This window comes from Moschus berezovskii, chromosome 21 (assembly GCF_049115385.1).
Source record: "Moschus berezovskii isolate FMDL1 chromosome 21, NW_MosBer_1.0, whole genome shotgun sequence".
Lineage (NCBI taxonomy): Eukaryota > Metazoa > Chordata > Mammalia > Artiodactyla > Moschidae > Moschus > Moschus berezovskii.
In genome coordinates, this window is record NC_142480.1 from 22,066,709 (window position 1) to 22,080,883 (window position 14,175).

Below are 14,175 nucleotides of genomic sequence, written 5' to 3' on the forward strand. Positions count from 1 at the left end.
TGCTCTGTTGTGTCCGACTCTGCAACTCTATGGACTAGAGCCTGCCAGACTCCTCTGTCCGTGAAATTTTTTAGGCACGGATACTGGAGTGGGTTGCCTTTCCTACTCCAAGGGATCTTCCCTACCAAGGGATCAAACCTGCGTCTCCTGCATTGACAGGCTGATTCTTTAACACTAACGCCACCTGGGAAGACCCCTGTTACTATACAGCAAGGAAAAAAAATCAATTTCTGATGGATAAAGGAGAAGCAAGCTAATTCACCCAAAAAACATTCACCAGAGCTGGCTTGCTGCTGCCGCCAGGACTGTCATATCACACAACTGTCATGCTTTCCACCTACGCTCTCGTTTGCTTCTCTTTGAGGCTTCCCTGATAACTTAGACATCCATTTTTATAGACAGTAATTTTCACAGAATTAACAGGTAATGCAAGGTCTTACCTTTGTTTTAAGGTATTATTTGCAAACTATTTCATATGAAATATATACAAAGAAAAAATGTCAGAAAAGAAAAATAGGGAGAAAAAAAATATGCCAAGAAGCATTAGACATCAATAGTGTTGCTCACACCTTTTAATTCAGTAATATCCATTTAGGAACCATAACCTTTGATTTTGTTATTATTTAAAATAGTAAAATAAAATAAAAAATTCAAACAATCCAAATGCCCAACAATAAAGTGGTTAAAATATACTATGATGGAATAGTATGCAGTCATTAAAACTGGTATCACCTTCAAAGATTAAACATAAGAAGCAGGGCACAACACAGATTATTTAAGTAGCACAGTCCCAGTTTTTGGAAGCATATATTTTATTAGGAAAAAAAGACTAAATGAAATACACCAAAATGCTCTCAGGAATTACCATCTGATGGTAAGGAATCAGGTGATTTTAATCTTCTTTATTCCTCATTCGTATTTTCCAAATTCTCTATAATGAATACCATTTCCTTAATAAAAATATATAATTAATGCCATTTAAAATATAAATGTCAAAAATAAATATCACTATTTTATGAAAAATCATTAATTGAAATCCCTTTTGATGTACTGTCAGAGTGTAACACCTTCTATGTTTTCTGCCTTCATTCCATGGCAATTCTCCTTTCACAGAGAGAAAGGGGAAGTAAGTCCCTCCTTGGCATCCAAGCAGCCACACACTCTAAAATACTAGAGGTTAAGGTAGGAAATCCCTTACCCTGCTGTAGTGTTTCAGAACTCCTCTGTAGACATAGGCACGCACACTCTGAGGGTAAATTTTGATGGCCTCATTACAACTCAAGATTGCTTTGGAGTATCTACCTTTCAAACCATAGTAGGCTGCTCGACTTAAATATGCCTTTTCAAAGAAAGAAAGAAAGAAAGCAGGAACAGATTATTTCAGTAGAAGCATCAGTTCTGCCAAAATATATATGGTAGTTGGAACAAATTTATGCCATCCAAAGATCATATAAATCAGACTTTTTGTCACTCTCTTTTATTAAGAAAATTTCAAACTCACAGAATATTGAAAGAATAGTACAGTGAATACCCATACACCTACAACCTAGATTCAATAATTATTAACATTTTGTAATTTTGTTGTTATCTAATTTTTTCTGAACAATTTGAAAATAAGTTGTAGACATTTTAAAAATTCACCCCAAGTCTTTCAGTATACATTTCCTTTGAAGAAGACATTCTCCTACACAACCGCGTTGCCACTGTATATCTAAAAAAATTAATAGTATTTCCCTAAAATAATCTGATATTTCATCCATATTCAAATTTTCATACACTTTTAAAATCAAGATCCAATAGAGTTTCATCTATTGGATTTTATATTGTCTTTATAGTCTCTTAAAAGGCAGGATACAATGTAACAGCAAAGCAAAAAGTAAATAAATTTATTTATATAATATATAAAATCATAATGACTAATAGGTACATTAAAATAATAACAAATTTATATACGTTAAAATTCACAAAGCATTTTTACCTATATAATATCCCTGTTGGAAATCATATTTTCAGTTCAATGGAAAATACAGATAATTTATAGATTATTAAAACAGCTGAAAAGTAGATAAAAGTAACTGTTGCTAACTAATAACAATAACACTTAAATATTTAATAGCATTAGCAAATTTAACACACTCTCCAAACCAAAGCAATCACCCGTTTAAATACCTGGTAATGTTTTGGATCAAGGGTAATCGCACGATTGAAATCCAGGATCGAGCTATTCTTGTGGAGTTTGACTTTACAAAGCCCACGGTGATAAAAGCCTTCTGCAAAATCGGGATTTGCTTTCACAGCTTTTGTAAAAGAATCAAAAGCCTAGAAGAGCATATTGGTAAAAAGCAAATCATTCAGTGAGTAGAATATATTAGTTAAAAAGTTAATACATCAAAGTATATAACTATTATTGAAAAGTTTTTATTGTTTGGTCATTTTAAATATGTTTTTCCCAGTGAAACTTGTGCAGCCAAAAAATATGAATGACCCAGGTTTATTATAATTTACAGTTTCCCTTATTCACAGACTAACGTCTACATAATCCATGTTGTTACAATACTTTCGGAGGTGTAAGTTTTTTTAAAAAAATTCATTTATGCATTTATTTGGCTGCACCAGGTCTTAGCTGTGGTATGCACAATCTTTAGTTGCAGCATGTGGGATCTAGATCCCTGACCAGGGATCAAACCTGGGTCCCCTGCATTGGGAGCACTGAGTCTTAGCCACTGGGCCACCAGGGAGGATCCTGAGAGGACTTTAATCATTATGTGTCTTATTGTGTTTCTTCAAAGAAATCACAATTAGTATTTATTATTTCCCAAGAGGACCAGCAGATACATAGTTACAAAATTTCAAAACAAAAGAACTCCAAAATTTTTTCTAACATTGTAAAGCAAAACTAGGTTTCCCCTGCTTGTCCAAAGGACTAAGAACATGAAAAATATTTGTAATTAATCTCATAAGTATTGTAATTTCTTAATGGAAAACTAAACAAGTGCAATTCTCTTTTAAAGTTATGAAGATACAGGTCTCAGACACCATCCATCCCTATGAATGTAAGGACTGGAATGGTGTGTGGGTGTGTCTGTCTGTGTGTGTGTCTGTGTAGTTTTGAAATATTCAAAAAGAGCTAATGATATGTTATTTACATATTTATCATATCAGTGAAAATTTTGAAATGGAGAATTGTATAAAATAGCCAAATATTATTAGGTTGGTGCAAACAATTTTGGTTTTTCATTGTTGAAATTTGCCATTTGATATTGGCATACATTCTTAAATAAATGTGGTTACATTATACGTTATTTTAATACACATTTCTCACTTTATTTTTTTTGCTAATGACTTATTGCTGTTTATTTTATATTTATTTTAGATTATAGAAATGATGTTAGACAAAAAGCAAATTTGAGCGATTTTCTTATTGGAGTTCAAAATAGGTCCTTAAGCAGCGGAGACAACTCACAACATCAACAACACTTTTAGCCCAAGAACTGCTAATGAATGTACAGCACAGTGGTGGTTCAAAAAGTTTTGCAAAGGAGATGAGAGACTTAAAAATGAGGAGCACTGTGGCTGGCCATTAAAATTGACAACGAAAACTGACAACCATCGTCAAAGCTGATCCTCTTAAAACTACATGATAAGTTGCCGAAGAACTCAACGTCAACCATTCTATAGTCATTCTTCATTTGAAGCAAATTGGAAAAGTGAAAAAGTTTGATAAGTGGGTGCCTCATGAGCTGACCAGAAATCAAAAACATCATTGTTCTGAAGTGTCGTCTTCCCTGTATTCTACACAACAACGAAACATTTCTCAATCAGATTGCGACAAAAAGTGGATTTCATACAACTGGCAATGACCTGCTTAGTGGCTGGACAAATAAGAAGGTCCAAAGCACTTCCCAAAGCCAAACTTGCACCAAAAAAAGGTCATGCTCACTGGTGTTCTGCTGCTGGTCTGATCCACTACAGCTTTTTGAATCCCAGTGAAACCATTACATCTGAGAAGTATGCTCAGCAAATCAGTGAGATGCACTGAAAACTGCAACACCTACAGCTGGCATCAGTCAACAGAAAGGGCCCAATTTTTCTCCATAACAAAGCCCGACTGCACGTCGCCCAGCCAATGCTTCAAAGGTTGAACGAGTTGGGCTACGAAGTTTTGCCTCATCCACCATATTCACTTGACCTCTTGCCAACCGACTACCACTTCTTCAAGCATCTTGACAACTTTTTGCAGGGAAAACGCTTCCACAACCAATAGGATGCAGAAAATGCTTCCCAAAAGGTCATCGAATCCTGAAGCACAGATTTTTACACTACAGGAATAAATAAACTTATTTCTTGTTGGCAAAAATATGTTGATTATAATGGTTCCTATCTTGATTAATAAAGATGTGTTTGATAGGGAACCCAAAGCCAGTGCTGTGTGACAACCTAGAAGGGAAGAACGGGGAAAGACGTGAGAGGGACGTTTAAGAGTGAGGAAACAAATATATACCGATGGCCAATTCATGTTGATGTATGGCAGAAACTGTCACAATATTATAGAGCAATTACCCTCCAATTAAAAATTAAATTAAATTTTTTTAAAAATAAGGGTTTGTTTGAGCCTAGCTAATAACGATTTAAAGTTCAAGGTCCAAAACTGCAATGACTTTTGCACCAACCTAATAGATAAATACTTAATAATTGAATCAACTGGTTTTCAATGAACCTGACCATCTTAACAGCCAATTTACTCTGATTTTAATTGTTCAGTTGTCAATAGGGAAATCAGTGTCCTAATTGTTTTCCATTTATCCTGCATGACATTGATGCACTCAAAGTACTAACAAAGTGATAAGGAAATTTATACTAAGTGATAAAATTATTTTGCTATAATAATTTCTTACAGTTAGATTTATTGTTGTGGTGGGAAACACGCATTAGTCTTTAAAATACTGTCGACAAACAAGCATTAATAAAATGTGTTGAATAAATAAAACAACGTAGTAGCTTTTACAGTGTGCAGACTGACTATAGCAAGCCAAGCTTTACCAGAAGCTTTGGTCTAGTCCCTCACTGCTTAGGTGGCCTTTGGAAATGGAACTGAATGTAAGGAAACAATTTCTAAAACCATGAAAAACTTATGTGCCTAAATACACAAAGTACCAGTTGTAAGCTGCCTTCCTCCATGTAACAAAGACCCAAGTGATACAGACAGTCTGATGAAACTGCTAAGGGACTCAGTCCTTTATCAGAATAAGAAATGAGATCCAACGCCTTTTTAAACATCCTCATGGCTTCCTATAATGATTTTAAAAAAGAGAGAGTGAGGGAAGGTAATGTTTCTCTATATTTATTTAACATGACAGCCTACATAGTAAAGGGAATCCTGAGTACACAGCCTTACTGTCATTTCACATGAGGACACACAGATCTGGTAAAGACAGAGATCTTGTCAGCGCTCGGCGAGAGAGGACCCAGGCAGAGAGTCTGACCTACCCGCGTGCCTGGCCTATAAGCAGGTATATAAGTAGGCTTACACAAATGGACTTTTGGAATTGTAATTTCTAAATTCTTTTCTTTTTTTTGTGAAAATTTATATGAGTTTAATCTATGAAATAGAGCCATACAAGACTAATTTCTAAATTCTAAAGGGTATTTTCTCATAGTCTTCAATCAGACTTTAATTTATAGACCAGTTTATGACCAGTTGCCTAGTAAGTCTCCTGAAGGGAATGCTGGCCAGCTGTTACGTAGTAAAAGTTCTCTACTGACAATCTCTGAGGCGGTTTTAATCACCCTTTATTTTGTTCTGCTGTGCTCTCAAGGGGGTTCCATTGACATGAGAGAATAAACTAACATCAAAAATTACCCATTTAAACCATTCCGCCAAAAGAGTTGAAATTCATTAATGAAAAAATTTCAATTTTCCAGATAAAGACAGCTTTTCATAATTAGTGACTCTGTGTATTAATCTATATAGAAATGCAGATGCTTATGACTCTTTAGCCCACGTAATTACATGAAATTGCTAAAGAAACAATGAGGTTTAACTTGGACATGTGGTGTCCTTTGTGCCCACCCTTGGTTTCCGCCACATATTTACAGTCCATCTCAACATTCAGCAGCTCAGCTGGTAAAGAATCTGCCTGCAATGAGGGAAGACCTGGGTTCAATCCCTGGGTTGGGAAGATCCCCTGGAGAAGGGAACAGCTATCCACTCCAGTATTCCGGCCTGGAGAATTCCATGGACTGTACAGTTCATGGGGTCATAAAGAGTCGGACAATGACTGAGAGATTTTCACTTTCAACATTAAAGGCAAGACCACGCTACAGAAAAGACACCAATCAACTTCTCAGTTTCCCTCCTTTTTAATTTTCAAAGTCTCCCTATCTTCTACATTTCCATCTCTTTCTCTCCTGTCTTTGGATGGTTTCCTTTCTTCTTCTCAGAGTTAACTCCTTAAGCTGTGCCTTTGACCCCAACTCCATCCCCACAGAAGTCTGCTAGTTCCTTCCACTTCTGGATCTCTGCCCCTTCATTGTCTCCTTGACTCCCTACAGTCTTCCATCACATTTATTTTAAAATGAAAGCATCTTCACTTCCTCCTGCTTTCTCCTTCAGCTGATGTCCCACCTCTCTTTCCTTCACTACTATAGAAAGTAGTGGTCGTCCTTTTGAGGTTTGCAGGGAAGGCATATTTACATTCTACACACAATACTCTGGTGGCCATGGGGATAAAAACTTTGAAGAGTTATAAGACTATTATATTAAGTCAAGCAAACTAAAAATATGTTCTGAATTAGGACTAATGACCAGAGAAATAGAGAAAGGGAAAAGTGAATTTGAGAGATATATTTAGAAAGTAGAACCAAGAGAACATAACTATTGATTTGGTACAAAGGGCAAACAAAAGTGACCTCAGATTTCTAGCAGAGCAATGTCAGGGAGGTAGGGAGGTTAAAGGAAATGTAGGGTTATTCCCAAGAAGGAATTCAATATCATAAAGGTGTCAATTATCCCTAAAACAACCTAGAGAGTCAATGCAATTCAGTCAAATTTCCAGCAGGATTTCTTGTTGCTGTTGTTTTTATTGAGGCATAGTGGTAACCCACTAAAGTATTCTTGCCTGGAAAATCCCACAGACAGGAGCCTGGAGGGCTACAGTTCATGTGATCACAAAAAGTCAGACACAACTGAATGACTAAGCATAGATATCTAAAATAGTTTCTGTTGTACAAAGGAGTGAATCAGCTATATGTATACATATATCCCTTCCCTCTTGGACCGACTTCCCTCCCACCCCTATCCCACCCATCTGGGTCATTTTGGAGCACTGAGCTGAGCTCCCTGTGCTATACAGCAGGTTCCCACTAGGGTTTTTAATGACTCTCGACAAACTGAATTTAAAATGTGTATGGAAGAGTAAAGGCTGAAAAATAGCTAGGGATTTCCTAGAAAAAATATGGTGTGATGACTTGCTCTATCAGATGTCAAGAATTACAATAAAGCAATAGTAATTAAGACACTATATTATTAAATCAGGGGTAGAAATATTGACCAAAGGAACAGAATAGAGAGCCCAAAATCAGTCCCACACATACATGAAAAGCTACAACAGGACAGATGCACTACTTAAATCTTTGATTGAGAACACTTCAGTAAATGATACTGGAACATCTCAGTATCCATATGGGGAAAATTGAAATTTTATCAATATCTCACATTCAAAAATATCTATTTAAGGTAGAGAGAGATCTTAAGCTGGAGAGGGGAATGGCAAAACATTTCAGTATTCTTGCCTTGAGAACCCCATGAACAGTATGAAAAGGCAAAAAGATAGGACACTGGAAGATGAACTCCCCAGGTCAGTAGGTGCTGAATATGCTACTGGAGAAGAGTGGAGAAATAACTCCAGAAAGAATGAAGAGATGGAGCCAAGCAAAAACAATGCCCTCCGGTCATAGAAGTAAAGTCCGATGCTGTAAAAAACAATATTGCATAGGAACCTGGAACAATAGGTCCATGAATCACGGTAAATGGGAAGTGGTAAAACCGGAGATGGCAAGAGTGAACGTCGACATTCTAGGGATCAGTGAACTAAAATGGACTAGAATGGTCGAATTTAACTCAGAGGACCATTACATCTACTATTGTGGCCAAGATTCCTTTAGTAGAAATGGAGTAGCCATCATAGTCAACAAGAGTCCAAAATGCAGTACTTGGATGCAATCTCAGAAACGACAGAATGATCTCTGTTCGTTTCCAAGGCAAACCATTCAATATCACAGTAATCCAAGTCTATGCCCCAACCAGTAATGCTGAAGAAGCTGAAGTTGAATGGTTCTATGAAGACCTACAAGACCTTTTAGAACTAACGCCCAAAAAAGATATCCTTTTCATCATAGGGGACTGGAATGCAGAAGTAGGAAGTCAAGAGATACCGGGAGTAACAGGAAATTTGGTCTTGGAGTACAAAATGAAGCACGGAAAAGGCTAGCAGAGTTTTGCCAAGAGAACGCACTGGTCATAGCAAACACCCTCTTCCAAAAACACAAGAGAAGACTCTACATAGGAACATCACCAGATGGTCAATACCGATATCAGATTGATTATATTCTTTGCAGCCAAAGATGGAGAAGCTCTATACAGTCAGCAAAAACAAGACCGGGAGCTAGACTGTGGCTCAGATCATGAACTCCTTATTGCCAAATTCAGACTTAAATTGAAGAAAGTTGGGAAAACCATTAGACCATTCAAGTATAACCTAAATCAAATCCCTTATGATTATACAGTGGAAGTGACAAATAGAGTCAAGGGATTAGATCTGATAGACAGAGTCCCTGAAGAACTATGGACGGAGGTTCATGACATTGTACAGGAGGCAGTGATCAAGACCAACCCCAAGAAAAAGAAATGCAAAAAGGCAAAATGGTTGTCTGAGGAGGCCTTAAAAATAGATGAGAAAAGAAGAGAAGTGAAAGGCAAAGGAGAAAAGGAAAGATATAAGCATCTGAATGCACAGTTCCAAAGATTAGCAAGGAGATATAAGAAAGCCTTCCTCAATGATCAATGCAAAGAAATAGAGGAAAACAATACAATGCGAAACTAGACATCTCTTCAAGAAAATTAGATACCAAGGTAACATTTCATGCAAAGATGGGCTCAATAAAGGACAGAAATGGTATGGACAGAAGCAGAAGATATTAAGAAGAGGTGGCAAAAATACACAGAAGAACTGTACAAAAAAGATCTTCACGACCAAGATAATCACGATGGTGTGATCACTCACCTAGAGCCAGACATCCTGGAATGTGATTTCAAGTGAGCCTTAGGAAGCATCACTACGAACAAAGCTAGTGGAGGTTTGGAATTCCAGTTGAGCTTTTTCATATCCTAAAAGATGATGCTGTGAAAGTGCTGCACTCAATATGCCAGCAAATTTGGAAAACTCAGCAGTGGCCACAGGACTGGAAAGGTCAGTTTTTACTCCAATCCCAAAGAAAGGCAATGCCAAAGAATGCTCAAACTACCGCACAATTGCACTCATCTCACACGCTAGTCAAGTCATGCTCAAAATTCTCCAAGCCAGCCTTCAGCAATATGTGAACCATGAACTTCCAGATGTTCAAGCTGGTTTTAGAAAAGGCAGAGGAACCAGAGATCAAATTGCCAACATCCACTGGATCATCGAAAAAGCAAGAGAGTTCCAGAAAAACATCTATTTCTGCTTTATTGACTATGCCAAAGCCTTTGACTGAGTGGATCACAATAAACTGTGGAAAATTCTTCAAGAGATGGGAATACCAGACCACCTGACCTGCCTCTGGAAAAACCTGGATGTAGGTCAGGAAGCAACAGTTAGAACTGGACATGGAACAACAGACTAGCTCGAAATAGGAAAAGGAGTACGTCAAGGCTGTATATTGTCACCCTGCTTATTTAACTTATATGCAGAGCACATCATGTGAAATGCCCAGTCTGGATGAAGCAGAAGCTGCAATCAAGACTATTGGGAGAAATATCAATAACCTCAGATATGCAGATGACACCACCCTTATGGCAGAAAGTGAAGAACTAAAGAGCCTCTTGATGAAAGTGAAAGAGGAGAGTGAAAAAGTTGGCTTAAAGCTCAACATTCAGAAAACTAAGATGATAGCATCTGGTCCCATCACTTCATAGCAACTAGATGGGGAAACAATGGAAACAGTGTCAGACTTTATTTTTTTGGGCTCCAAAATCACTGTGGATGGTGACTGCAGCCATGAAATTCAAAGACGCTTACTCCTTGGAAGAAAAGCTATGAACATCCTAGACAGAATATTAAAGAGCAGAGACATTACTTTGCCAACAAAGGTCTTTTTAGTCATAGCTATGGCTTTTCCAGTAGTCATGTATGGATGTGAGAGTTGGATTATAAGGAAAGCTGAATGTCAAAGATTTGACACTTTCGAACTATGGTGTTTGAGAAGACTCTTGAGAATCCCTTGGACTGCAAGGAGATCAAACCAGTCAATCCTTAAAGGAAATCAGTCCTGAATATCCATTGGAAGGACTGATGCTGAAGCTGAAACTCCAATATTTTGGCCACCTAATGCGAAGAACTGACTCATTAGAAAAGACCCTGATGCTGGCAAAGATTGAAGGCAGGAGGAGAAGGGGACAACAGAGGATGAGATGATTGAATGGCATCACCAATTTGTTGGACATGAGTTTGAGCATCCTCCAGGAGTTGGTGAGGGACATGGAAGCCTGGAGTGCTGCAGTCCATGGGGTCTCACAAAACTGAGTGACTGAACTGAACTGAGATCTTAAATTTGAAAAGCAAAACTTTTAAACACTTAGAAGAAAATATTGGGAAATATCTTATGACCCTGGTGTAGAAAGGGATTTTTAAACAAGAAATTTTAAAAATATTTTTTATTTATTTATTTGACTGTGTCAGGCTGTGGCATGTGGGATCTAGTTAGCTGACCAGGAATTGAACCGAGGCCCTCTGCATTGGGAGCACAGAGTCTTAGCCACTGGACCACCAGGAAATTTTTTAAGGGTGTGACAATGAAACAAAAAGTAGATATAGTCAACTACATTAAGATTAAGACCCTCTGCTCATTAAAAGACATCATAAAGAAAATTTAAAAAGCAGGCACAAATTTTAAGAGAATATATGACATACATTCACCAACCAAGGATTAATACACAGAACTTATTTTTTCAATGCCAAAAATCATTATGAACAAGACAAACAAAAATGTGTACAGGAAATGGACAGAACAGGAAATGTGAGCAGCTATTAACCTATAAAATGATGCCTCAACTTTCGCTCAAACTGAAAAATGTGAATTAAGACCACAATGAGACGTTTTTATGCACCAAATTGACAAAAATAAAGTTGACAATACCCACTTATCATAGGATGGAGATAAGCAATAATACTCATACACCACAGGTGCAAGAAAAAATTGGTACAAGCCTATGGAACGATGGCCATTTACATCTTCTATGTTCCAGCAATGTTAACAGAGGACATGGAAAAGAATGCTTATAGCAACCTTACTCTTAAGCAAAAAAAATAAATAAATAAAAGGGAATAACCTAAATGTTAATTAACAGAAGAATCCTCAAATGAATGGCATGATTTAGTTTTGTTAAAAAACGTACATGTAAGCTGCAATTCTAAGCACAATATAAAATTTTCATTAACAGGTTTAGTAAACGTTACTGAAACATTTTTCACCTTGTTTCTCTTGGCCTTCATTTGAGCTTTTGCTAATAGAGAATACATGAGGACATCAGGCTTACTCAATGTGATCCCATCCAAGACCTGAAGGGCCTTGTCATGGTTCTCACAAAAAGAATAAATGAGTGCTTGCTGTATAGGACTCAACTCAATGAGACCTGAAAGGAAAAGAAAGTTTATCAATAACTTCGCCAAGTGTCTAGACTTCAATATAATTGTTTTTAGGCAGTCGAGCAATTCAATACTCTGTTTTTACAATATGAATTTAATAAATCAATATGATACTAAAATCTATTTATTATCAACAAACAATAAGACATTCCAATTACAAACAAAAAAATAATAGTGTAAGCTTGATATAACCTGTAGTAATCTCAGGGCTTTCCACGTGGTAAAGAATCCACCTGCCAATGCATGAGACACAAGAGATGTGGATTCGATCCCTGGGACAGAAAGATCCCCTGGAGTAGGAAATGGCACCCATTCCAGTTTTCTTACCCAGAAAATTCCATGAACAGAGAAGCCTGATGGGCTACAGTTCATGGGTCACAAAGAATCAAACATGACTGAGCACAAACACACACACACACACACACACACACATAATAATCCCTCACAAAATTCACCAGGTTATGAGGCATTTTACAAACTGATTATATACATGCAAAATTGATGTTTTAAAGTTTCAAAATCCAACTCTGACTTTCAAGTGAACTCTTCGTGCTAGCTATACATAGCTATAGCAAATAGTATAAAAAGATTAAAGAAGTATTTTAAAATTAAGGCAATGTTATAATTTTGCATTGATCATATTTACCTTTGTTCATTTCTGCTACTTGATAAATAGTGAACTTTGCAAGATCATAGCATCTCATCCTAAGAAGATACTGTCCTCTGGAAGAAATAACACTCTTAATCTAAGCAGTTAAAAATAATCTGTATTTTTCTAAAATAAAGATTTTTATATTACTTAAGATCTTAAATTACGTTTATTCACACATACATATATATGACAAAAACAATGTGAAATTTATGAATATTTGTGTAAGTCTAAGTAAGCCAATTAGCATGGAGATGTGTGAACAAAACAATTTAGCAAATGTGAAGCTGAAAGGAAAATACTCAAGTCTTTTTTTAATTATCAGTATTTAAAATGTTACACTCTGCTGTTGAGAAATTTTAAAGCTAAACACAGGTCAAGGGGACATAAAAAGGGAGAAGTATATACATAAATTGTTAAAATGTGGTTCAAGAGTTAAAACACAAAGCAAGCTCTTATCAGAAAGCACTGTTCCAGTCCATTTTCCCACATCTGAAAATCCATTTCCCATGTTAGTAATTATATTTTTGGTAGTGATAACTCATAATTTGCAACGGGTCCTTTCATAGCAAACTCTACTGGATCTGAAATACAGTTCAAAGTATCGTGTTTTGTTTTCCCCGAATTATCCGAGGTTTATACTTAGTACCTCTGCAGACACAATCAAAATATATTGCCTCACTTTCATGAGATCTGGGGTAACTATCTAACCAGTAATCTAGAGAGGCCTCAAAGAACTTAAACAGGAGATAGTTGTGTTTTGAAACAAGGATAGAACAAAGGGAAAGATCTGGTTATTGCATAAATTATCTTAAAATTTAACGAAAACAGTAACTATATTTGATTTGTTGCTTGGGAGATGGCCATTTCTGGAAGATTAAATGTAAAACAAAGAGGTCAGGAGGATCAAGAAAGAACTAAGGATTCCAACAGCTAGCTCAGATTCTGTTATCCCAAGAAGAATTCTATTTCTATGCTCATACCTTATTATATATAATTGGATTCCATCTGGCTGAAGGTGGATAGCATAAGATAACTCTCTTACTGCCTTTTTTAGTTTGTGCAACTGTTGATTGATAAATAGAAATTTAGCTCATAGTAATACTAATTGCTTCCTTTCTGATATTTATTTCCTTCCATTCTTCAATACAGAAATTGTGCAGGAATTCCTCAATGAATGTGGGATACAGTGAAGTAAAAAAAAAACAAAAAGATGCTAAGTCTTCTGGTTTTTTAAATTATCTTTAAGTTTGAAGAATGATTACACAGACCCACAAATACATAGTTTTAGATAAATATGATTATATCATGTATTCTAGTTCCTTTTATTTAGCTTTTTGTCTAGTTTTTCAGTTTTTCTCCCTCAACCATAGCATCTTTTACACCAAACATTACTCATGTTAATAAACTAGATCACAAAGGAAGGTAAAATAAAAAGTCAATTCCACTTAAAAATAAGAGGAAAAACAAGCTTGCACTTAAAGGGTAAAATGAATGAGTAAAACAAAATACAACAATGATGAAAAAGAAATGTTTTAACATCAATATACAATGAAAAGTAAACATTGATTCTTATCTTAATACAGCTTACATAGCATAATCTGGATTTGCGCAAATTTTTACAAC

General features: G+C 36.2%; 1 protein-coding gene across 1 annotated transcript in view; it reads right to left on the bottom strand.

Moving 5' to 3' along the window:
* The window catches only part of TTC6 (tetratricopeptide repeat domain 6), a 221,746-nt gene that overhangs the window by 35,016 nt on the left and 172,555 nt on the right, over positions 1 to 14,175 (bottom strand). The window contains 6 exon segments of the mRNA XM_088829482.1: positions 1,199 to 1,339; positions 2,170 to 2,319; positions 5,155 to 5,289; positions 11,727 to 11,887; positions 12,547 to 12,623; positions 13,533 to 13,615. Coding sequence (XP_088685608.1) covers positions 1,199 to 1,339; positions 2,170 to 2,319; positions 5,155 to 5,289; positions 11,727 to 11,887; positions 12,547 to 12,623; positions 13,533 to 13,615 — 747 coding nt within the window.